At 42.9% G+C, this 26,177-nt stretch overlaps 2 protein-coding genes across 3 annotated transcripts in view; both read right to left on the reverse strand.

Annotated features, from left to right (window-relative positions):
• The window catches only part of GNAL (G protein subunit alpha L), a 195,374-nt gene that overhangs the window by 29,233 nt on the left and 139,964 nt on the right, over positions 1 to 26,177 (reverse strand). The window lies entirely within an intron of this gene.
• Positions 2,581 to 7,498, reverse strand: CHMP1B (charged multivesicular body protein 1B). Its single transcript, XM_003811701.7, has one exon. It carries the CDS (start codon positions 5,406 to 5,408, stop codon positions 4,809 to 4,811), a length of 600 nt encoding a protein of 199 aa, XP_003811749.1. The 5' UTR covers positions 5,409 to 7,498; the 3' UTR covers positions 2,581 to 4,808.

The following is a 26,177-nucleotide window of genomic DNA, read 5'->3' on the forward strand; positions in this document are numbered from 1 at the left end:
CAGTCCCATTCTGTCACCCAGGCTGGAGTGCAGTGGCACAATCATGGCTCACAGCAACTTCCGCCTCCTGGGTTCAAGGGAGTCTCCTGTCTCAGCCTCCCGAAGTAGCTGGGATTACAGGTGTGCACCATCATGCCTGGCTAATTATTTTTTTGCATTTTTAGTAGAGACGGGGTTTCACCATGTTGGCCAGGCTGGTCTCGAACTCCTGACCTCAGGTGATCTGCCCACCTCGGCCTCCCAAAGTGCTGGGATTACAGGTGTGAGCCACCACGCCCCACCTGTATTGTCATTTTGAGTAAACACTGCTGAATTGTTTGTCCTGGCATTTCTCAGCAGGGAGAGGATGTACAAACCCTGAAGAACAGAGGCAAACATTTCATTGTGGACAAATGCTGTGAAGGAAGAGGACACAGCTCTTGAGTGTCCATACTTGGGACTCTGTGCGCTTAGGGTGCCTGCTTTACCTGCCTGTCTGCTGTCATCAGAAAGCTCGAGGCACTATCAGGAGTGACCACCCAGGCCAGGCACACGTTCGCTATGCAGTGCAAGGAGCCCACTGTGGGAGGCGCCACACCAGGCCCAGAGATTGACACTATGACAGACATTGCCTGGCCCGGGCTCCCTACGGAATTTGCAATCTAGTGTAAAAAAACAAACCTAGGTAAACCAGATAGCATTTTGCTAATTCCAGTCCGTTGATTCAACACAAAAACAAAAACAGGGGTCTGTTCATCAGTTTCCTTAGTGTCCACTGGCTTGCAGCTTTTTGCTACAAAGATCTTGAGCTTTGGACTTTGGCTACAGAATTGCCGAGAGGATGTTGTGTTTTTGCAGAGGAAGTCCCTCCCTTCTGCTTTATAGTGTGCTTGGCCAGCTGATGCTGATACTATGCTCAGTTAATAAGGTTCTCTTATCAGACTGGTGTTTATTTTCAGCACTTTTTTTTTTTTTTTTTTTGAGATGGAGTTTCGCTCTTGTTGCCCAGGCTGGAGTGCAATGGCGCGATCTCGGCTCACCGCAACCTCCACCTCCCGGGTTTAAGCGATTCTCCTGCCTCAGCCTCCCAAGTAGCTGGGATTACAGGCATGTGCCACCATGCCCGGCTAATTTTGTATTTTTAGTAGAGACGGGGTTTCTTCATGTTGGTCAGGCTGGTCTCGAACTTCCAACCTCAGATGATCTGCCTGCCTCGGCCTCCCAAAGTGTTGGGATTACAGGCGTGAGCCACTGCGCCTGGCCCAGCAGTCTTTTACAAATCAAAGAGAGCAGGGCAGGCACACAGTGTCCAAACCTCATGGTCTGCCTGTATTTAAAAGGCATCTAGATACATTGGCATTCCTTCAGCAAGAAACAGCTTTAGTAAGAAAATTCTCCAGCAGCACACACAGTATCATCTGGGTTCCTGAACTGAAATAAACTAAAAGTAGAGGAAAGTATTTTGTGTATTAATCCAGTCTACCTTTTTTCTTTCAATCCTAAATCCATGTTAGAAATTGTGCACTTGAAGGCGGAAAAATGAAAGGAAGAAATATAACTAGTAGTTAAATGGAAGATTAACTAGTTAACTCGTTCCCTGATGTGTTTCAGTTGGATACTTTTGTAAATTATATCCATCTTTGGTGTAGGGAAGTTTCAATGTGAAAAAGAATCTTGTAGTCATGAAGAAACAATTATAGTGAAGAAGCCAGGGGGCCGGACGCAGTGGCTCACGCCTGTAATCCCAGCACTTTGGGAGGCCGAGGCAGGAGGATCACTTGAGGGTCAGGAGTCCGAGACAAGCCTGGTCAACATGGTGAAACCCCGACTCTACTAAAACAACAACAACAACAACAAAAACAAAAATTAGCCAGGTGTGTTGGTGCACATCTGTAGTCCCAGCTACTCAGGGGGCTGAGGCAGGAGGATCGCTAGAACCTGGGAGGTGGAGGCAGCAGTGAGCCGAGATCGTGGTGGCACTCCAGCCTGGGCGACAGAGTGAGACTCCGTCTCAAAACAGCAACAACAAAAATAAGCCAGGGATCCTAGAAATACGCAAGAAAAAGCCATACTAACCAAACAAAAATTTAAGTGCTAAGACTGAGGGTGAATTTGGAAAAATATCATGCTTTCTGACCCAAATCTACCTCAGAATTTTTTTTTCCCTTTTTTTGAGACTGAGTTTCATCCTTGTTGCGCAGGCTAGAGTGCAATGGCGCAATCTTGGCTCACCTCAACCTCCACCTCCCAGGTTCAAGCAATTCTCCTGCCTCAGCCTCCTGAGTAGCTGAGATTACAGGTGTGCAGCACCACGCCCAGCTAATTTCATATTTTTAGTAGAGGCGGGGTTTCTCCATGTTGGTCAGGCTAGTCTCAAACTCCTGACCTCAGGTGATCTGCCCACCTCAGCCTCCCAAAGTGCTGGGATTACAGGCGTGAGCCACTGTGCCCCGCAATTCTTTTTTCTTAAGTATTTTTTAAAACAGGATGCACACTCACATCCAATAACATGCAGTTTAAAATGATTTAATTGACAAATTCTTGTGATTTACATTTCAGTAATCAACTGCAAAAGTGAGGAAATAATTCATGGGCCTGTAGTGCTTTTGAAAATAATATTTATGACTCATAAAAATGTACATTCATAATAGTATGACATGAGCATATTTTAAGAAAGTTCAAGCATATACAAGCATTGTTTAATCTCACAAAATATATTAATTTTGGTGGGAATATTTGCATTATAAAAGGGTCTTTAGTTTACCAAAGGGTTCAACACTAAGCTATTTTTAAAGTTGTAATTATTTTTTCCAATCTAAAGAGGGGTTAAGGCCAGGTGCAGTGGCTCATGCCTGTAATCCCAGCACTTTGGGAGGCTGAGGTGGGCGGATCACCTGAGGTCAGGAGTTCAAGACCAGCCTGGCCAACATAGTGAAACCCTGTCTCTACTAAAAATACAAAAAAACTAGCTGGGTATGGTGGTGCACACCTGTAATCCCAGCTACTCGGGAGGCTGAGGCAGGAGAATCACTTGAACCCGGGAGGTGGAGGTTGCAGTGAGCAGAGATCGCTCCACAGCACTCCAGCCTGGGCAACAGAGCGAGACTCTGTCTCAAAAATAAAAGAGGGGTTAAGACTCATGCTGTCTTCACACATGGCCCTGCACAACCATGTGGAGGACAGGAGACATGACCTTCTAAGAGGGATATTCTTGAGAGATGCTGGGCAGACAACCAACAAGTGTCCCTTAAAGCACACTTCTGAACAATGTCCAGTCAAATATAAAATAACTTAAATATGAGGGTCACTCCTCATCTGCACGCACCTGTTACACTTTTTTTTCTTACTCATTTACACTGGGAAACATGTTATAATAGTGAATAGTTGGTTATGAATCTTTCAAAGAACTTGGAAGGGCCCCTATAATTATTTTCTGAAACAATGGAATTCTCTTATGGAAAAATCTTCCAGTGAAGGAAAGTTAAAAAAAACTTGAATTAACTTAGGTTAGTATGCTTGCCAAGGCAAAAGCAAGTTGCTTTTCTCCATGTTTCGAGGCTATGAGAAAGCGGTGGCTACATGCTTTACTTTTCAGCCAGAAAATACGCACTGCCATTCCTGAGAAGATGGCAGGCAGCACAGCTGGGCTCTAGCCTTAAAGACTCAAGCTTTCTCCTTCCTTCCAGTCCTACCTCTTTACTTCTCAGACTTCCAGCTGGCTGGATGTATACATAAATGACTTGCATGGCTAAGTAAAACATTCCAGCTTATATTTTCAAGGATTTCCAAGAGTTCTTGCCTTTGGACAAATTAATAAATACAAATTAGAACTTAAAACGCAGTTCTAATTTTATTTCTATTTTTGGTTGTTAAAATCAAAACAAAACCTGCACACACACAGTCCCAGGGTTTTCTCAAACGAATCAACAGTTCTTTGGCAATGTTAAGAGTGTATAACATGACTGCCGTGCTAATTAGCATAATTTATAAGACGTCTAATAGTGTTGAAACAGGAAAATAACTATAAACTTGTTAGAGAAGTTCGTTTGAAAGACACTGTCAAATGTCACACTAAGTCTTTTTAAAAACTCAATTAAGTAGAAAATATAAATGAACAAATTTAATTTTTCCAGATAATAAAGGAAGTTATTCGGCATTTTTCCCAGTTACGCAAAGACAATTATCACATGAAAAATTTATAGAATGTAAGCAGTAAGAGAGTATTATGCAAAAATATCCTAAGGTAATTTCAGTATAAATTATAGGACATTTATTAATAATATACGTTATGAGAACAATCATTTGCAGTCTCACTGTGAAGGCAAAAACAAAACAAAAACCAAAACCCAAAGGATAAACAGAAATAGCACAGTCCACCGAATACACTGCATGGTGTTTATAACTGTATAACCAAACTAAGTAATCTTTCCCCTCTTTAACTTTTATGCACCACCTGCCATTCTAGATACTATCAATCACACTAAATAATAAAAACCAACCACCTTCAATCTGATCATTCTGGGCAGGAAACTGAATACAGTTTTGACCAGATCATCGAGAAAGATTCATATACACGAAATTAACTAGTTCTGTTAAAAGCCTGCTATAAAAATACCATCATTACGAGCTATACAGAACTTTAGAATCCAGCTAAGAGTGCAGAAATACTGAATTTCTTAATTTATCTGGAGGGGGCTGTAAACCCAAAGGTAGAAGGGCATTTCAGCATTCTGGCGTGTTCAGAGTTTCTAGGGTATAGTATCTCTCTAACACACAGAGAGCATTTCAAAGGGTGGCTATGGCCAGGAAACCTCGAGCGGGTTCTGCCGTCACACTTGATCCCGAAGGCGGGCCAGTCTCTGAGACAGTTCATCCTGCTCCGCCGAAGCCACGCTCGTGCCCACGGAGCCGGTCTGGCCCTGCGGCAGCTCCATGTTGAGGTCGAGGCCCGCCTCATCTGCCATTTCCTGGAGCAGCATATCCACTTGGTTCTGGGGAGTGGTGAGCGTCGTCGTGCTGCTCATCGTGTCTTCCATTTGCTGCGTCTGGACGTCCAGAGTCTCAAACTGGTGCTCGAATTTGTCCATCAAAGCAGAAATCTTCTCCAGATTCATGGTCTTCAATGTCGCATCCATCGACTTAACCACACCAGCCATCGACTTGGTCACCTTGCCCATGGTCACCGCCGTCTGGACCCTGGCAGCCACTGCATCGACTCGCGCACTCATTCTCAAGAAATTCACCGCCTGGTTCTTCTGGCGGATGGCATTTTCGGCGTGTATCCTCGCAACTTCCATGTTGCCCTTCTGAATGGCCTTTTTAATTTTGGCCTTTTCGGCCTTTTCCTCCTTGTCGCATTTTTTGGCACTCCTACTCAGTTCTTTGGCCGCGAACTTCAGGTTGAACAGGTGTTTCTCCATGTTAGACATAGTCGGACGGCTCCTTTGGGTCGGCGGCCCGGCTGAGAAGCGCGCGGAAGGCAGAGAAGGTAAGGTAAGTCCGCTCCCGGCCGCCGATCCTTTGTTTTGGTCCCACTTCCTGTTTCTACTGTGCGCGGCGCAGGTGGTGACGTCAGAGCCCAGCGCCAAAGGCGGGGCCTGCGGGACGGACGGCGCCGGCGTGGGGCCTGTGGGACGTAAGACGCCAGGAGCCGCGCAGGCAGGGGGATTCTGGCTGGACGCTCCGGCGATGCGGCGGTGAACGCTCGCTTCCTGCGCTGCGTTCTACCCGGTTTTTAAAGTTCTAACGCATTAGTCAATTCACAAAAATTAGTGCCCCCACGCACTTTCCTAGTAATAAATCTACCGAAGTAGACAGGATCTGTGGAGACCCGCGTGTAAAATTACCCACGCTCCAAACTTGGCAGGCTTTATAAAGGGTGACTGCCTAGCGGGCTAAAAACCAGCCAAACATCAGCTAGGTCTTCGCACTAACGCTTGCTTTATTAGCATGGGTAATTTCCACTTTCTCAGGGGAACTGGAAACCATGGATACATGAAAAACAAAAACATTAAAACAATACATTAAAAACAAATGGGTCATTGACGCGTCTCCATCTTTGACTACAATTTGTGCTAGAGTTCTGTAATATCCTTTTATTGCATTGGGTGAAAATAACCTTCAAAACTGTGGCACCACCAAATTTATACTTTGTCTGGAAGTTCAGCTTCTAGGTGAGTTGCCAGCAATTATCCAAAAATCGTCCCGTGGTTTAGTAATAAAAAGACCCATCTTTTGCTGACACCATTCTATCTTTTTGATGTTTTATAAATATCCAAGGAACTTCACTCACATTTAAGTTTGACAGGCTAAACTGTCATTTTAAATTATGCAGGCAGAGTATGTTGAGATATTAGGACCCACACCCACGGGCATACATCAAAACTGTCACTGTGTATTACGCCCTTTAAAAATGCTGGCTTTCAAATGGCAGCAATGTGTGCTGTCACTTTTCTCTTTAGAAAGATTCCTCCGATACAGCAATAACAATGTGAGAAGACCGAATCTGCCCTAATGAGGTAGGCTGAAAATGAACCCTGAGAGCGAATTCTGTTTAGAGATCATTTTAATCCAGCAGCCCACCACCTCGCTTAGCTTCCTGTGATAGCTTGCCAGTCAGTTTCACAACACAAGACCTTCTGAAGACATAGCTCTGATGTTTTCACTCTCTTGCTCCAAACCCCGGGCATGGAGGCTAAACCTGCTGTGCAGCATGCTGGCTCCCTTGTCTTCCGCGCCCCTCCACCTCCGCCAGTCAAAGCAAACCGCAGCATAGAATTTGAGCATTATTTGTGTCATTTGGCCAGCGGGGAGAATGTGACTGACGCCCGGTCCTGTGGCTATGCTGTTCCTGTTGCCTAGATTTTAGTGTCCATGCATCTCTGCCTATTGACACCCTGCCAGTCCTTCAAAAGCCACCTTCACCATGGAGCCTCCCCAGGACTCCTCCTCTGTGTGGCCATACTACAGGGCACATTGCCTGGCAAGGGGTCTGTGTGTATAGGTCCCCTGTTACAGTGTGAACTACTTGGATGCAGACAACAGTGATTCCTTCCCCTCTCCATGCAGCCCAGCAGGTGCTCTGCACACAGCAGCCACTGAATCCAGATGGCGTTGCTGAATTTAATTGTATTTCAGAGGGGATAGGATGTTACCCTAGTTAGCAGCTTAGCTATGGTTCCTTTTTGCCCCGCAAAGCAGTAGAACCCTTTTTCCAAATGAAACTTTTCTAGAAATGGAATATAAACAACCAAAAAAAAAAAAAAAGAAAGAAAAAAAAAGGGAAGAAATCTGTTCAAAGTGGATATAGAGAGCTTAGGCCCCCTACTCTGCTCACCCTCCATTCCACTCTTCCCTTCTTTTAGGTCCTGGTTTTTCTTGGAGTTTGCAAACAAGTTTCTTATCCAGCTTCCATGTCATGCTCCATAGTTTTCTTTTTTCTTTTCTTTCTTTTTTTTTTTTTTGAGATGAAATCTTGCTTTGTCACTCAGGCTGGAGTGCAGTAGTGTGATCTTGGCTCACTGCAGCCTCCCCCTTCTGGGTTCAAGAGATTCTCCTGCCTCAGTCTCCCGAGTAGCTGAGATTACAGGCACACGCCAGCACTACTGGCTAATTTTTACATTTTCAGTACAGCTGGGGTTTCGCCATGTTGGTCAGGCTGGCCTCGAACTCCTGACCTCAGTTGATCTGCCCACCTTGGCATTTCAAAGTGCTGGGATTACAGGTATGAGCCACCGTGCCCAGCCCAGTTTTCTTAATGACAAATTCTGACTAGGTGAGATGGTTTGGAATATAATCATGAGAGACTCCGATAGATGATGATGATAATGACAACTAACATTAATAAAGTACTTATGCACCAGACATTGTTCTGGGCACTTTACATAAATTAACTCATTTCAGCTTCGCAAACCCTATGAAGTAGATACTATAAATGTCTCCAGTTCACAGGTAATGAAAAGGAAGCACAGAGAGCTAAGAAACTTGCCTGAACCCACACATTAGGTAAGTGTTAGAAACTGGATTCCATGGATGTATTGGGACCAGTAATAAGGCAATGGGGAATCCAATGAACATGAATTAATAAGAATAAAATAATGATCATCATGTAGCCTAAAGAAAGAAGTTGACTTTCCAGCTGTTTTTTTGAGAAGACAGAGTTGCATTGACTGCAAAGTTAATATGAACTTTATAAAGTGTGGTTGTTGACTGGGCATGGTGGCTGAGGAATGTAATCCTAGCACTTTGGGGGGCTGAGGTGGGTGGATTGCTTGGATTCAAGACCAGGGGTTCAAGACCAGCCTGGCCAACGTGGGGAAAGCCCGTCTCTACTAAAAATACAAAAATTAGCTGGGTGTGGTGGCACATGCCTGTAATCCCAGCCACTTGGAAGGCTGAGGCAGGAGAATCGCTTGAACTGGAAAGGTGGAGGTTGCAGTGAGCTGAGATCACGCCAGTGAACTCCAGCCTGGGTGACAGAGAGAGACTCCTTCTCAAAAAAAAAAAAAAAAGAAAAAAGAAAAAGTATGGTTGCTAAAAGAAGTTGCCATCACCTGAAGCTACATTCCTTGGATGATGACACCTCTACTTTCTGTGCTAGAGAGAAGGGATAGGTGGAGTTCCAGAAGCCATCTTCCCAGAGAGACCAGGGCTGACTAGAATTCTGAAGAGAAGGCTGTTCTCCTCCTCTCCCTGACAGTTCCCCAGCCCTGCCCTCTTCTTTCTTTTATCAACATCCCAGCCATTTCCACGGTGTTCAATAGGATCCATAGGTAACTGCTCTCATGTTCACATTCCCACGGAGGGATTTGCTTCTGAGCTCCAAACGCATATGCCCAGCTGTCTCCTTGGTGCTGGGCGCTCTGTGGTCCAAGACTGATTGGCAACTCCTCAAAGTGACTGAACTCAGTCCTTTCCCCCAAATCTGCTCATTCCCATTTACTACTGGCACCTCCATCTACCTTGTCATTCGAGTTGGATTTGGAAGAATTATCTCTGACCACCGTGGTATCTGAATCTGCATCTACCCTGGCTCTAAGTTTTTTCCATTCTTTATATTCCATTGAGGTTGACAACCTTCAGGGTCTGTTTCAGCTTGGTATGCTTTCTCTTTTTGTGTATCTAGCAAAAGGAAGATTATTTTGGGATTATTATTAAAGGAGGTTTTGGTCCTACAACCATGCTAATTGTACGTGAAAATGTTTTGGACCCAATACAGATGTGAAAACAGAACATACAGTTTATAATGACTGGAATTGTTTAGCAACTACCACATTAACATTGAAACCTTGCAAGTCCCATAGCCAAATTTTCTTAGTGAAAAAAAAGAAATTTTTGATTAAAGTGCAGACATTTCTAGAAAGCTGCGGGTCAAACCAGTTAATTATTTTTATCATGAAATGGGGAAGAAAAATATGCTATCATTTGGCACATCTGGCTGATTTCTTTCCTTACTTTGAAATAATACAAGTGGTTAAAATGAAAATATTTAAGCAGGACATTCAGTTTTACTTCACTGGAAAAGAATCATTTGCTAAGTCTGAAGTCACTCAAAAAAGAAAAAAAGAAAATAAAAGATGTGAAAAATAACTTTCTCTTGTGAGTTAAACTATTTCTGGATTCTCATCAGTATGTTTCTGGTGATTTTGAAATGTTATATCTCAAACTAAGGGCTCCTCCTACTTATCACAGTTTGCATTTTTTGCATATATTTGTGTTTGCTGAGCAGCAGGCTTTCCTATTAGATGTGGCATGGTGACCTTTGGTTGACTACCTACACCTGGTACTATTCAACCTCTGGAAAACAGATACCCAATAAATTTCTGTGGAATGTAGGAATATATGAATGTAGCCAAAGGAAATGGCATTGGATACATATTCACTTGGTGGCCATTTTGAGGAATACATTACATATATGTATATATATATTATACATTACATACATATATAATATTAATTTATTACACATGTATTAAATGTATGTATATATATTTTCCTCTGCATCACCTTTTTATTTGGGAACACAGCTAGAATTAAAAACGCTGAGACTCCTCAAGCCTTGGGAAATTTCAAAGTCACTGTCCAGGGCTGGGTGTGATGGCCGATGCCTGTAATCACAACACTCTGGGAAGATGAGGTGGCCCAGGAGTTTGAGGTTGCAGTGGGCTATGATTGTCCCACTGCACTCCATTCGGGGTGACAGAACAAGATCCTGTCTCAAAAACAACAACAACAAAACAAAACCAAAGTCACTGTCCCACAAAATATGTTAACAACAGCCTGGACAAGATGGCAAGACCTGGTCTCTACAAAAAATAAAAAATAAAAATTAGCTGGGCATGGTAGCATGTGCCTGTAGTCCCAGCTACTTGGGATGCTGAGGTGGGAGGATCTCTGTGTCCAGGAGTTCGAGACTATAGTGAGCTATAATCATGCCACTGTATTCCAGCCTGGCTGACAGAGTGAGTCTGTGTGTGTGTGTGTGTGTGTGTGTATATTTATATATATATTTATATTTATATATTTATATATATTTATATATATATAAATGATGTCGATTTAAAAATAAAAATAAGAAAGAGTTAGAAGGAAATAGAACAGCAGCATGTAAACAGAATTCTGCATTCCTCCATCTGCAGTTTAAATGCACGGTTTATTATTCCTCTTGGTGATGTGGTGAGTTAATACTGTTATGAGAAACCTAAGTTCCATGTTAGTCGAAGTTGGTATTCACTCATTTAGCAACACAGTGATTCTCCTCCTCCTTCTTTACACTGAACAACTTACCACTTTGAGAAGCTGAAAATGAAATCTCAACACACCTGTCCCTCTAAGGCTGGTACGGGATGCCTCTCTTTTCTGGCCTCAATTTCCTCATTTATAAAGCTGGAAAAATAAGGCCTATGATCTAACAGTGGGTAATAATCCCTCATCAGGTCAGATCACCAGAGAGGGCCACTCAAAACCGCTTAACTTAAAAAATCCCTGAAACAAGACTTACTAAGAGAAAAGAATGTGTTATTTAAGTGGCGTTTTCCTGGCAGTTTGTATTGGATATTTGCAAATATTGTGAAGACCATATAGAGCTGACACAGCAAAACTGAGAAGGCTGACTGGGCCCCTTCTCTCTCTGTCTCTCTCCCCCTCTCCCTCCCTCTCTCTTTCTCTCTCTCTCTCTCTTTTCTCTTCCTTCCTTCCCTCTCTCCCTCCCTCCCTTCCTTCCTTGATTTCTTTCCTTCAGGGTGTCACTCTGTTACCCGGAGTGGCGCAAGCTACCTCTGCCTCAACTGGGCCCATTTCTCTCTGACTCCTCTAGTTGGAGAGCATTTTGTAGGAGGAAAATCTACTCCTTTGGTCAGGTTCCTACAAACTAACGTACGAACTCAAGCAATATGGCAGGGAACCAAACACGTGAAATATTGTTAGGTCTATGAAACACACGATATATTCCTCTTTCCAATCTGTGTTCTTATTATTTGTTAGCAGTCTTTATTATGCTACTTTTTTTTTTTTTTCAAGAAAAGTGTACTCTCCTGCACACAGCATTTTGCCATATCTCACAGCTGTCTGGTTGACTACTGGGAAACACAGTTTATTCTGAAAACATGCTTCTGGATGGAAAATGATTTTACTATAACAAACCTGAAGATAGAAGGACAGGATTGCATCTGGCGTAATACGGTACAAATCCCACCTCTGAAGGAATATGGAAGCCAGTTGTTCTTACATAATTTTTATGTTTAATCTGAACATTAAGCTTACAATCTATAAGTTAAAAATAGCGAGGCTGGGCGTGGTGGCTTACATCTGTAATCCCAGCACTTTGGGAGGCTGAGGTGGGCGGATCACAAGGTCAGGAGATTGAGACCAGCCTGGCTAACATGGTGAAACCCTGTCTTTACTAAAAATACAAAAATCAGCCGGGTGTGGTGGCACATGCCTGTAGTCCCAGCTACTTGGGAGGCTGAGGCAGGAGAACCGCTTGAACCCAGGAGGCGGAGGTTGCAGTGAGCCAAGATCACATCATTGCACTCCAGCCTGGGCAACAAGAGTGAAACTCCATCTCAAATAAAATAAAATAAAATAAATCAAAAAATAAATAAAAAATAAAAATAGCAAATGTACAAATTGGCCAGTTAATTTTGTTGCACATTAAAATCTTCTCTCGTCCTCCTCGGGGAGCACCTTCTGTTCATGATGGGAACAGATTGTGAGAAGTCAGGAGCTCTTCCCAGGGCTAGTTTGCATTGAGTATTGGTAGATGGTGGTGGAGGGAAAAAGCATTTTTCTTCTTCATTGCTGTTCCCAGGGACATGTGTGTGCAGCTGACTCACTCATACCCTTAACTGATGCTGTGATTGATCTGCCTTAGACCCAGCTTTTACTTAGCATCATGTCTCAATTAGGTTAAGTTTAAGGCACAAGTGATTTAAAACGGCCATGGCCACAGAATGGAGAGCACTGGTTCCAGGAACCATGTATCCTGATAACATTTCTATTTATTTATTTATTTATTTATTTTGAGATAGAGTCTCGCTCTTGTCACCCAGGTTGGAGTGCAGTGGTGTGATCTCGGCTCACTGCAACCTCTGCCTCCCGGGTTCAAGCGATTCTCCTGCCTCAGCCTCCTGAGTAGCTGGGACTACAGGCGCCCGCCACCACGCCCAGCTAATTTTTGCATTTTTAGTAGAGACAGGGTTTCACTGTGTTGGCCAGGCTGGCCTCAAACTCCTGACCTCAGGTGATCTGCCTGCCTCGGCCTCTCAAAGTGCTGGGATTACAGGCGTGAGCCACTGTGCCCGGCCCTGAGAACCTTTCAATTTAAAATCCCTTCAATTCTAGTCTAACCCACACACTTCATGTAAAGTAAGGAGTCATTAGCCATTAGTGTCCATGGAAGGCTAATCTTGGCCATTTCTTTTCGTCAAGGAATAACTGCAATTAAACTTTTCGGCCAAAACATAAAGTTTTGTTTTTTTTTTTGAGATGGAGTTTCACTCCCATTGCCCAGGTTGGAGTGCAATGGCACAATCTCGGCTCACTGAAACCTCTGCCTCCCAGGTTCAAGCGATTCTCCTGCCTCAGCCTCCCAAGTAGCTGGGATTACAGGCATGCACCACCACGCCCTGCTAATTTTGTATTTTTAGTAGAGATGGGGTTTATCCATGTTAGTCAGTCTGGTCTCAAACTCCCGACCTCAGGTGATCTGCCCACCTCGGCCTCCCAAAGTGCTGGGATTACAGGTGTGAGCCACTGTGCCTGGTTACATAAGGATTTTGTTAGTTTAAGCTAGTGTCTTTCGTTAGGAAGCAAAATGGTATTAGAAATCAAATATAACTTAACTTGGTGAGTCCTACTAGAAATAATTTATTTTTAACATCCTTTATTTCTTTCCTTTTTTTCTTTTCTTCTTATCTATTTATTTATTTTTGAGACAGAGTCTTGCTTTGTCACCCAGGCTGGAGTGCAGTGGTGCGATCTCAGCTCACTGCAACCTCCACCTCCCCACTTCAAGTGATTCTCCTGCCTCAGCCTCCTAAGTAGCTGGGATTACAGGTGTGCACCACCACTCTCGGCTAATTTTTGTATTTTTAGTAGTAAAAAATTTTACATATTTTCTATTTTTAGTAGGTGAAACCATATTGGTCAGGCTGGTCTTGAACTCCTGACCTCAGGTGACCCACCCACCTTGGCCTCCCAAAGTGCTAGGATTACAGGCGTGAGCCACCACACCCAGCCCCTTTTTTCTTTTTTTTTTAGCGACGGGGTCTTGCTTTGTTGTTCAGCTGCAGTACAGTGGCACAATCATAGTCCAATGTAGCCTCAAACTCCTGGGCTCAAGGGATCTTTTCACCTTGGCCTCCCAACATGTTGAGATTACAGGCATGAGCCACTGTGCCTGGCCTTAACACCTCTTTAGAATGTGAAAAATCCTCTAACAAAGCAGAATACGTATCACTTTTGTACCTTTATAATGTACCATAATAGCATTCAGTTTCTTCTGAAACAGTCAACACCCTAAAGTCACTCAACAGTGAAACAGTCAACACTCAAATAGTCAACAGTCGAAAGGAGGCCAAAGATGAATGTTTTTAAAAGAAGTGCTAACTTTACAATGAGTATGAACTAAGTCAGGGGTCTCCAAACCCTAGGCCACATTCTCATGCTGTGTGAACCAGGCCACACAGCAGGAGGTGAGTGCCAGCCAGCAAGCAAAACGTCATCTGTATTTACAGCTGTTCCCCATCAATCGCATTACCACTTGAGCTCCACCTCCTGTCATATCAGCAATGGCATTAGATTCTCATAGGAGCACGAACCCTATTGTAAACTTTGCATGTGAGGGATCTAGGTTGCATGCTCCTTATGAGAATCGAATGCCTGATGATCTGTCACTGTCTCCCATCACCCCCAGATGGGACCATCTAGTTGCAGGAAAACAAGCTCAGGGGTCCCACTGATTCTACATTATGGTGAGTTATATAATTATTTCATTATATATTACAACGTAATCGTAATAGAAGAGCACAGTAAACGTAATGCACTGGATTCATCTTGAAACCATCCACCCCACCACGGTCCATGGAAAAATAGTTTTCCACGAAACCAGTCCCTGGTGCCAAAAAGGCTGGGGAGCACTAAACCAAGTCATTAGATATAAGATATCTGAACTAGGCCGAGCGCGGTGGCTCATGCCTGTAATCCCAGCAATTTGGGAGGCCAAGGCAGGTGTATCACCTGAGGTCGGGAATTCGAGACCAGCCTGACCAACATGGAGAAACCCTGTCTCTACTAAAAAAAAAAAACATACAAAATTAACTGGGCATGATAGCACATGCCTGTAATCCCAGCTACTTGGGAGGCTGAGGCAGGAGAATTGCTTGAACCCGGGAGGCGAAGGTTGAGGTGAGTCGACATTGCGCCATTGCACTTCAGCCTGGGCAACAACAGCGAAACTCCGTCTCAAAAAAAAAAAAAATCTGAACTAAAATATAACATATGTTTTCTTTCGTTATTTGATGGAGTTGGGCTACAATCTTCCAGTTCATACGTATATTCCACAAACACTTACTGAGTTTCAGGCTAGAGGATGAACAGTATGGGGGAATTACCTATCGGTAAGTAATTCCCTATGCAAACCTGATGCATTTGTAACATTCCACAAAGCAGAGGTTTTTATCTTCCCCAGAATTTCTTCTCATGGAAGGATCCCCGCAATTGGGAAGCAGAGGTGCTCACAGAGCTTCCGCCATAAATTTGATGAATGAGGAATTCTAGCAGGTATTTCTTTCTTTCTTTCTTTTTTTTTTTTTTTGAGACAGACTCTTATTCTGTTGCCCAGGCTGAAGTGCAGTGGCAGGATATTGGCTCACTGCAACCTCTGCCTCCCAGCTTCAAGCGATTCTCCTGCCTTAGCCTCCCGAGTAGCTGGGATTACAGCATGCGTCACCATGCCTGGCTAATTTTTGTAGTTTTAGTAAAGGCAGGGTTTCACCATGTTGGCCAGGCTGGTCTTGAACTCCTGACCCCAGGCGATCTGCCCACCTTGGCCTCCGAAAGTGCTGGGATTACAGGCCACCGTGCCCGGCCCTAGCAGGTATATCTTTTCCGGGAACCACAAAGCTGTCTTCAAATAATCATGATTAACCTTGCCCTAAATATAATAAACTGTAGCCATGACTGGCATCTGAAAAACAATACTTCATAGTAAATCTTAACATATTTGTAGGAGAAAGTGTATTTTAAGATTAGTTTAGGGGTTAAAAGAGAATTGAAAGCTGATGAAGCCTGGGTGCGGTGGTTCATGCCTGTAATCCCAACACTTTGGGAGGCCGAGGTGGGCAGGTTGCTTGAGCCCAGGAGTTCAAGACCAGCCTGGGCAACACGGCGAAACCTCGTCTCTCTACTAAAAATACAAAAAATTAGCTGGGCATCGTGGTGCACATCTGTGATCTTGGCTACTCAGGTGGCTGAGGTGGGAGGTCACTTGAGCCTGGGAGGTCCAGGCAGCAGTGAGCTGTGATCGTAGCACTGACTCCAGTCTGGGCGACAGAGTGAGACTGTGTCTCAAAAAAAAAAAAAAAAAAGAAAAAGAAAATTCCTCAATGTCATTTACGTGAACTAAATCAAAGAAAGAAGGACAAAGTGCATTCAACACGGCTCTTGCTCACTGGAGGCCTCCGGGTGCTTCCTCTTCTCTGCAGCTATGACTGTGTACATGACTGAATCTGTCACAGCATTCCCGAATACGTCCACCAGGTCTCCTGTAGATCATTCCAGGGAAGAACGCTAACTATGAGAAGCATGTGGTCAACAAAGGGTAACAAAGGGAAGTCTGAGGACTCCTAGATAAAGAGCTTTCTCAGAGGGGGTGCCCCAGATACCAAACACACGGATTTGCTCAGGTCACACTATGTTTCAAAGGAAGAGCTGGAATGAGAAACTGACCTTTGCATCTGTGTTCACCTCTGTTGAGTCTCCTATTTTAAAAGAGATCTGGGATGTCATTAAACATGTTCAATTGAGGTTAATAAAAAATTTCCTTTTTTGGCAAAACGATCTGTTAAGTCTTGTCTATCTTAGAAGATATATTTAGTCACTGCATGTATCCTGGCAGAAAGTCATGGCAAAGCAGTTTCTTTCTTAGCAATGACTACCTGCCTCAGTAGCTGGATAAGGAATCTTTCATTCTTTCTTCACAGAAATAATGCAGAACACTGCATTTTCACAAATATCGAATAGAAGGAGAAATACGAGCATCCCATGCACTTAATTGTTGTCACATGAATAAAATTGTAAGTAAATGGGAATTCTATTTGTGTGGAGAGTTCCTTAAGTCAGTTAATATAATAGAATAATGCCATAGTTCAAAGGTAGCTTTTGTTGATATCATGGATCCTAGTTATTATGTGATCAAGGGAGTTTGGTGAAATAAAGATATTTAATTCTAACCGCTAATGCATGCACTACCCTAAGAAAGGTTTTACTTTCTTCCTTTTTTGAATGCTTTCTTTGATATGAAATTATCAAAGAGCAGCTTCCTTATACCTTAAGTTCTATTTGAAAAGCTTTCATTGCATTCCTTGATATTGTGAACACATTATTATTGTTCACTGGGACGAAGGAAGTGCTCACACAACGCACGATTACAGCTTTCACTTTTCTCTGAGCTAGAATGCTTGTGCTCTAAAGGAGGCTGTGCTGTAGCACAGTTCCGCTCCTCATTCCTTTTTGCGGTGGAATCATATTCCATTGTAGGGATACACCACATTTTGTTTATCCATTTGTCAGCTGATGACACTTGGGTTGTTTCCACTTTTTGCCCAATTGTGAATAATGCTGCTATGAAGAGATATTATGCTTACATCTATCTGAGCTTTAAAGAAAAAAAATTTTTTTTTTTTTTTTTTAGGCAAGGTCTTGCTCTGCCACCCAGGCTGGAGTGCAGTGACTTGATCATGGCTTACTGCAGCCTCAAACTCTAGACTCAAGCAATCCTCCCGCTTTCACCATATCAAGGAGCTGGGACCACAGGTGCACACCACCATGGCCCGGCTAATTTTTTTTTTTTTTTACTTTTAGTAGAGATGAGGTCTCGCCAAGATGCCCAGGCTGCTCTCAAACTCCTAGGCTCAAATGATCCTCCTGCCTTCACCTCCCAAAGTGTTGAGATTACAGGCGTGAGCCACTGTACCCAGCCAAAAATTAATTTTGTATACATAGGAATACTGGGCTATGAATGGTAGAGAGAACAGAAAAAGAACAGTGATAACACAAAAATCTATTCATGTAACAAGTTTATTAAACACCTATTATATGCCAGGCATTGTTCTAGGCACAGTGGTAAACAATAATTTCATGTCAGTTAGCCCATCATAATGAACAGTTTACAAAATTTGGTTAGATTTAGTTGTTCATTCATGTGGTTCAACTATTGAAAGGAATGAAGTAGTGATATATGCTATAACATCTCATATTTATATGTTACTGTGTCAGGCACTGCATGGAGAAGAACAACTCCAAATCCTAAGGAAACAACTTAGAAATTACCTGCCAATTTCCACAAAGATAGTTTTTTAAAAGAGATTTTTAAGACATATTTTCAGTATGGGAACTGTATTTTGAATCAGTATTTTTTGCTTTTCTATTTCATTTCTTCCGCCTTTCTCTCTTAAACTGATTTTTAAAAAGACAAAGTAAGTACAAGAACAATCTGAAATGCTATGGATCTCATACCGCATCCTCTCAGAAGCATCCCCACACTGTCACCATGCGTGGCACATGGATGAAACATAATGCATCTTACCCCCTTGGTATTAAATCAGAAGGCCCTGAAATTAGGCAGACTCGAATGATCAGGAGTCTCCAAATTAATTTTACTGAAGTGTCCAAGTAAAGCTCTCACAAGCCAGTTGCAACAGGGAGTCTTGATTAAAATGCACAATTCAATGACTTTTTTGTTGTATATTCAAAGTTGTGCAACCATCAATCACTTTTAGAACATTTTCATCACTCCAAGAGGAAACTCTGTACCCATTAAAGCGATTCCTCATCCCCCAAGTCCACCTGGCTCCATGCAACATTCATCTACTCTGTCTCTATAGATACACCTATTCTGGACATTTCATATAAATGAAATGATACCATATGTGGTCTTTTGTGTCTGGTGGCTTTGACTTAGCATAATGTTTTCAAGGATCATCCATGTTGTAGCATGCATCAGGACTTCATTTCTTTTTGTAACTGAATAACATTCTATTGTGTGGATGCGTCACATTTTGTTTATCCGTTCATCGGCTGATGGGCATTTGGGTTGTTAACGCTTTTTTTCTTTTTTTTTTGAGACTGGGTCTCATTTTGTCACCTAGGCTGGAGTGCAGTGATGCAGTCTTGGCTCACTGAAGCCTCGACCTCCTGGGCTCAAGCAATCCTCCCGCCTCGGCCCCCCAAGTAGCTGGGACTACCAGTGGACATCACCATGCCTGGATAATTTTTCGTAAGAAGGGATTTCACCATGTTGCCAAGGCTGGTCTCAAACTCCTGAGCTCAAGTGATCCACTCACCTTGGCCTCCAAAGTGCTGGGATTACAGGTGTGAGCCACCATGCCCAGCCTGTTTATACATTTTGATTATTATGAATAATGCTGCTATGAGTACTTGCCTAGAAGTTTTTGCATGGATGTATATTTTCAATTCTCTTGGACATACACTTGGGAGTGGAATTGGTGGGCCATATGGCAACTGTGTTTAACGTTTTTTTAGAACTACCAGTTTGTTTTCCAAAGTGGCTGGACTATTTTACATTCCCACCAGCAGTATATGAGGATCCCAATTTCTTCACATCCTCAGCAACACTTGTTTTATCTGACTTTTTAGGCACAGCCACCCTAGGGTTATGAAGTGGAATGTCACTGTGGTTTTGCTTTGCATTTTCCTGACAGCTAAAGATGTCTAGCATCTTTTCGTGGCTGATTAGCCATTCATCTGTCTTACTTGGGAGATGTCTATTTAGATCCTTTGCTGATTTAAAAATCAGTTTACTTATGTTATTATTGATTTGTAAGAGTTCTTTATGATTCTAGATACAAGTCCTTTATCAGATGCATGATTTATAAACATTTTCCCCCTTCTATGAGCTTGTTTTTTCACTTTCTTGAATCATAAGGACCTCTATATGTACATCAAAAGCTATCCTGGGCTGAGTGTGGTGGTTCACGCCTTAATCCCAGCACTTTGGGAGGCCGAGGTGGGCCAGGAGTTCGAGACCAGCCTGCCCAACATGGTGAAACCCCAGCACTACTAAAAATACAAAAATTAACTGGTTGTGGTGGCATGTGCCTGTAATCCCAGTTACTCAGCAGGCTGAGGCAGGAGAATAGCTTGAACCCAGGAGGTGGAGGTTTCAGTGAGCCAAAACTGTGCCACTGCACTCCAGCCTGGGTGACAGAGTGAGACTCCATCTCAAGAAAAAGCTATCCTGGCTTTCATTGGAAAACTAGATTCAAGATATGAAGTGGATGGAGATGTGAAGTTGATGACAGTTCCTTCAGAATCTGAGAAAAAGGATGTCCCTGAGGCAATCTCCTTCAAATGCATAGGTCCATGCCTCATTCATCTTTGTCATTCAGTGGCTGGCAGTGTCTAGCATGCATCTGATGCTCACAGAATGCTTGGTGAACTTTTAATCTAAAGTAGTCTCTCATAATCTTTAGGTTTAAAATTTGAAATCCTGGATCAATCAAGTAATAGTTGGTATTGTGTAGTCTTGTGTAATCTTATGTGCCTTTATATCCTCATCTGCAAAATAAAGATAATGAACTCATTGGGTTAGTGTGAGGATTACTATGTTAGTTCATCTAATGTGCATAAAATGTGCCTCCACAGGGCAAGTTTCAATAAATATGAGCTATCTTACAGCTACACTTGGGGTACTAAGCAATACAGAGCACACACCTCTTTATTATTATTATTTATTATTATTATTTTTTGAGATAGAGTTTCGCTCTTGTTGCCCAGGCTGGAGTGCAATGGTGTGATCTCGGCTCACCACAACCTTCGCCTCCCAGGTCCAAGTGATTCTCCTGTCTCAGCCTCCTGAGTAGCTGGGATTACAGACATGCGCCACCATGCCCAGCTAATTTTGTATTTTTAATAGAGACAGGGTTTCTCTATGTTGGTCAGGCTGGTCGCGACCTCCCAACCTCAGGTGATCTGCCCACCTCGGCCTCCCAAAGTGCTGGGATTTTACAGGCATAAGCCACTACACCCGGCCTATTAGTATTATTTTTTGCGACAGGGCCTCACCCTGTCACTTAAGCTGGAGTGCAGTGGCATGATCGTTGCTCACTGCAGCCTTGACTCCTGGGCTAAAGTAATCCTCCCATCTCAGCCTCTGGAGTAGCTGGGACTACAGGTGTGTGGCACTATGCCCAGCTAATTTTTAAAAATTATTTGTAGAGACGAGGTCTCAACATGTTACCCAGGCTGGTCTCAAACTCTTGGGCTCAAGCAGTACTCCTGCCTTGGCCTCCCAGAGTGCTGGGATTACAGATGTGAGCCACCTCGCCTGGTGGGACACACCTCTTAAATGATTCTGAAACTGTACCTTTATTAATAGTAGTACAGTACTTAGTTGTTTTCCCTGAGTTCCCTGGATTCCTTGGAAGTGTTTCAAAGAATTCAGCAAACAAAAGTATTGTGATAAAACCTGACACACACGTCTGACATTTCACACTGTAATTTGTAGGGTACTGTCAATTTATTAACCTGTGCTACTATGTAATTTATTTTTCTGTAAGCTTCTGATCACAGCTTTACATATACGTATTTTTCTTTATTCCCCCTACATTTTATTACAAAAATTTCAAACATAAAATAAATTAGAAACAATTTTGTAGTGAACACTTGAATACCTACTATTTAGATTCTGACATTTTCGTTTTACTGTACTTTTAGGCTTTTTTTTTTCTTTTTAGAGACAGGTTCTTGCTACATTGCCTAGGCTGGCCTTGAACTCCTAGGCTCGAGTGAACCTCCTGCCTCAGTCTCCTGAGTAGCTGAAATTACAGGCAAACACCACTGTGCCCAGCTTCATTTTATTGTACTTAAAAAAAATCACAGATCTATCCATGTATCCATTCCTCAACCCATCTTATTTTTGATGTATTTCAAAAAAAGGGAAGACAGCAGTACACTCCCTCTGAAATACTGCAGCTCACAGAATGTTATCTAAGAATCAATATTTCTTCATGGTTTTTTCTTTCAATGTAAAATGCATGTCCAATGAAACAGAAATCTTAAGTGTGTATCTGCTGAGTTTTGAAAAATGCATCTATCTGTGTAGCTCAAATTCCCATAAAAATATTATGCACATATTTTCAACTTCTTTCAAATGTGTTGTTTGGAAGGAGGTTCTGGTCGTTTTTGTAGACAATGCAGCACCTGTTGAGTAGTCTTACGGTAGAAGTGAGTCCCTAAGAGGCACAGAGGATGCACACCCTGCTTCGCCCAAGGCCACTTGAGCTGGGGCTCACCTGCAGGGCCCAAGCTCTCCTCGAGCAACTGCCATGTTCTCACAGGGGACAACGTAACCCATAACCCAACGCTATAAATATAACGTTTATCAGATGTCACATTTGTGTTAAAGAATGTGAAGAGCTGTTAGAGACTGTTAAGAATTCAACTTGGAAGAAAATTTCTTTCTTTGTTTTTTGAGACAGAGTCTCACTCTGTTGTCCTGGCTGGAATGCAGTGGCACAGTCTTGGCTCACTGTAGCCTCAAACTCCAAGGCTCAAGCAATCCTCCTGTCTCAGCCACCCAAGTAGCTGGGACTACAGGTACACACCACCCCACTTAGCTAATTTTTGGGGGTATTTTTGTTTTTTTGTAGACACTAGAGACCCAGGCTGGTCTTGAACTCCTGGGCTCAAGCAATCCTCCCACCTTGGCCTCCCAAAGTGCTGGAATTACAGGTGTGAGCCACTGTACCCAGCCAGAAGAAAATTTCTTATGATTCTCCTTTTCACATTTCTACATCATTTAACTTAAAATGTTTCTTGTAATTACAAGGCAACCTTAACGAAAGACCCCATTTTTGCTACCATTTGCAACAACTCATCTACATATGTCAGGATGTTCCCACACGCCCCTCCCCTAGCAGGAATAAGCTGGATGTTGAGTCCAGCGAAAAACTCAACCGTCATCTAAGACCACTGAATTCCAATTTTGTTCTTATCAATATAGCCATAGAGATCTTTAGGTTTGTTTACAATAAGTAAATGTTACAAATGTGAATATGTAAACTAAATTTTACTTTATTAAATTTTCACTTTGGTTTCATATATTTATTTTAATAAAATACCACTTTGCTTTGGCATTGGCTATAAATTGCATTTGGTTCTGCTGGTATGAATTTTGAAAACGGGCACTAGTTTTTAAACTGCACCCTGTGGAGCCTCACATTTGGAGGCAACAGAGGGGCCACAGAGCAGCAGCCAGAAGCGAATACAAGGGCTCCAGCTCCTCACCAGGGGACTCGTCTTCTCCCTCTTTGCTACTGGCATTCCATACAGTTCCGTGTGACGAAGCGTTCCATTTCTAAGAAATACTGAAAAATCCAGCTCTAAGGCATCAAAAATGTGATTTTTGTTTTATAGTTTGAAGGTCCTGATTTTCACGCCATGATTGGAGATTCCTGTGATGTACGTGCTGGGCAGAGAGGCCAGGCCCTGAGGGCCATCCTGTTCCAGGCATCCTTTCTGTATAGGAAGTCTGAGGGTTACGTTAGATAAGGAATGGGAAGCCACTGCAGTTCTCCACCCAAGTAAGTAGATTTTCTGAGATATTTTAAAAACAGGTTTTACACACAAAAACATTTGTGGTAATCCCACTAAAAATTTTCTTCTGGATGTCTCAGGGCAAGGGTTTCTAGAGGAGAGTAAAAGAAACATGTAACAGGGGCTGATGGCCACACACAGAGACATCTGGTCTACCTACCTAGTCCCTGCTGCTACATTTATTTTTCATAGCTAAAGTAAATGTTATCGTAGTGCTCATAAACAGGAACATTTCCAATTTTGCAGCTCTAGAAAACAAATCTGAGAGGCGGGGCACAGTGGTTCATGCCTGTAATCCCAGCACTTTGGGAGCCAAGGTTGGGAGAACACTTGGGTCAGGAGTTCGAGACCAGCCTGGCCAATATTGTGAAACCTCATCTCTACTAAAAATACAAAAATTAGCTGGGAGTGGTGGCAGGCCCCTGTAATCCCAGCTACTAGGGAGGCTGAGGTGGGGGAATCTCTTGAACCTGGGAGGCTGAGGTTGCAGTGAGTGGAGATCGCGCCACTGCACTCCAGCCTGGGTGACAGAATGACTCGAAAAAAAAAAAATCTGAAAATAAATTTGGCTAGAGATAGAGATCAAAATGAGAGGTAAGAAGAATATGTACATGCATCTAGGTGGCTGCTATATATTTAATAAGTTCAACAGTATATACAGTAATATGCATAATTTAAAATTATAGTTCCTTTCATCTTATTTTTAAAAATTTTTATTTATTTATTTATTTATTTTGAGATGGAGTTTCACTCTTGTCACCCAGACTGGAGTGCAATGGCGTGGTCTCGGCTCACTGAAACCTCTGCCTCCCGGGTTCAAGCAATTCTCCTGCCTCAGCCTCCCGAGTAGCTGGGATTAAAGGCGCGTGCACCACCATGCCCGGCTAATTTCTGCAATTTTAATAGAGATGGGGTTTCACCACGTTGGCCAGGCTGGTCTCAAACTCCTGACCTCAGGTGATTAGCCCACCTCGGCCTCCCAAAGTGCTGGGATTACGGGTGTGAGCCACCGCGCCAGGTCAATTCCTTTCATTTTAAAATGACCTTCAAAAAATTAACTTTGAAGTTGAAATTTCATTTGTGCTAATAATTTCCAGATTGTCCTGAAAGCTGAGTATTCCAGGACTTGACAGCCATAGGATCAAATCAGTGCCAAAGAGGGCCAATGGGGTCAAGAAAACTGAAAGATGACAGAAAACAGATCTGGGACTGCAGCAGAAAAATCACTTGACTTTTTTCGCTGCTCTTTTCTTTTTTTCTGGGATAGTGTCTCTCCTTAGAGAATTCAAAAGCCAATTATTGAAATGGATGTACCCTAAAGGAGCTTATCATGTGTCGTACTGAGCATAAGAACCTACACTCTGTGAGCTGTGGAGTTTAAAGTTCCATTAAGCAAAGTCCGATTTTATAAAGCTATGCTAAAGATCCAATTCTCTCTGATTTTCTTTCTCCCAAAATAACCGTTTCCATGGTTACATAATCACTTAGTATTAGGACTTAGAGGAAATGCATTTTGGGGGATAATTCAGTAGAGGTTGTTTTTAAATTTTCACAGTAGGAACTGGGAAATTCAATATAAAATATAATCTCTGGTAATTTGCACAGCTTGCTCAATGCTTCAAGGACACTCACTTTTACAGAAAACACAGTATTTAAGGCTCAGTGATAATAATTATTCTCACAGTCCTGCAATCACATCAGTCCTGCAGCAGCTCAGTGCCACCTGGCTGGCCCTGCCTCACCACAGCACCTGCTCAGGGACACACAAATGGCCACCGACTGGGTCAAGTGAGCCCCAGCAACTGGCCAGTGGGCCTGTTTGATGGGACAAGGCTAGGTAAGAACTGGCCTGGCCTTAGCAAAGCCCATCTCCCCTGCTCCCTCTGGAATTGGGCTGCAGATTACGGAGTGGACAAGGTACGAATGGAGTAAACAGGGATGGCAAAGTTGAAACGCCTGAAGGCAAGAACAGAATACTTTTCCCCACAGGGCCTTTGGCTCAATACCAGCTTCCAGATCCTCAGGAGAAAACCCCCCTTCTCTTGAAGTCACTTGGTAAGTTTCCATTCCTTGCATGCCAAGCAGCACAACACAGATCTTCACAGCCTTAGACTTTTTTCATGGGTGCTTTACAGTTTTGGAGGTCCCTATCCACACACATATTTGCAGGCTTGGAGAGAGCGTGTGGGGGCATGTACTTTCGGTGGGTCAAGTATGAACAAGCAGGCCTTATAAACACATATTCTGACCTTAACCTGTACTTCAGAAGAGGACCGCTGACTCACCAAGGAGGCCTGAAGGACAAGGCAGCATCTCTGTCTTCACATGAGTCCTCCCCTAGACTGTACCCATGGCCAGGCCTGACCACAGAGCTCCCATTGCCTTTCCTGCCCTGGATTCTTCCCTCTCCTGTCATTTTTTTTTTTAAATCAAGATATAATTTACATAACTTATAATTTCAAATAAGACAAAGCTCACCATTTTGATGTATGCAATTCCGTGGTTTCAGTATATTCACAAAATTGTGCAACTATCACCACTATCCAATTCCAGAACTTGCTCATTATCCCAAAGAGAAACCCTCCATCCATTAGCAGTCACTCTTAAGTTCCCCCTCTCCCCATTCCCTAGAAACCACTACTTGACTTCTGTCTCTGTAGATTTACCTATTCTGGTCATTTCATATACATGTAATCATATAATATGTGTCTTTTTTGTGTCTTATTTCTTTCACTTAGTGTGATGTTTTCAAGGTTCATCCATGTTGTAGTATGTGTCAGCACTTTATTCCTTTTCATTGCCGAGTAATATTCCATTGTGTGGATGTATCACGTTTTGTCTATACATTCTTCATTTGATGAACA

This window comes from Pan paniscus, chromosome 17 (assembly GCF_029289425.2).
Source record: "Pan paniscus chromosome 17, NHGRI_mPanPan1-v2.0_pri, whole genome shotgun sequence".
NCBI lineage: Eukaryota > Metazoa > Chordata > Mammalia > Primates > Hominidae > Pan > Pan paniscus.

Excerpts from the sequence above, each read along its gene's own strand:
- CHMP1B (XM_003811701.7), bottom strand. The coding sequence starts at position 5,408 with ATGTCTAACATGGAGAAACACCTGTTCAACCTGAAGTTCGCGGCCAAA.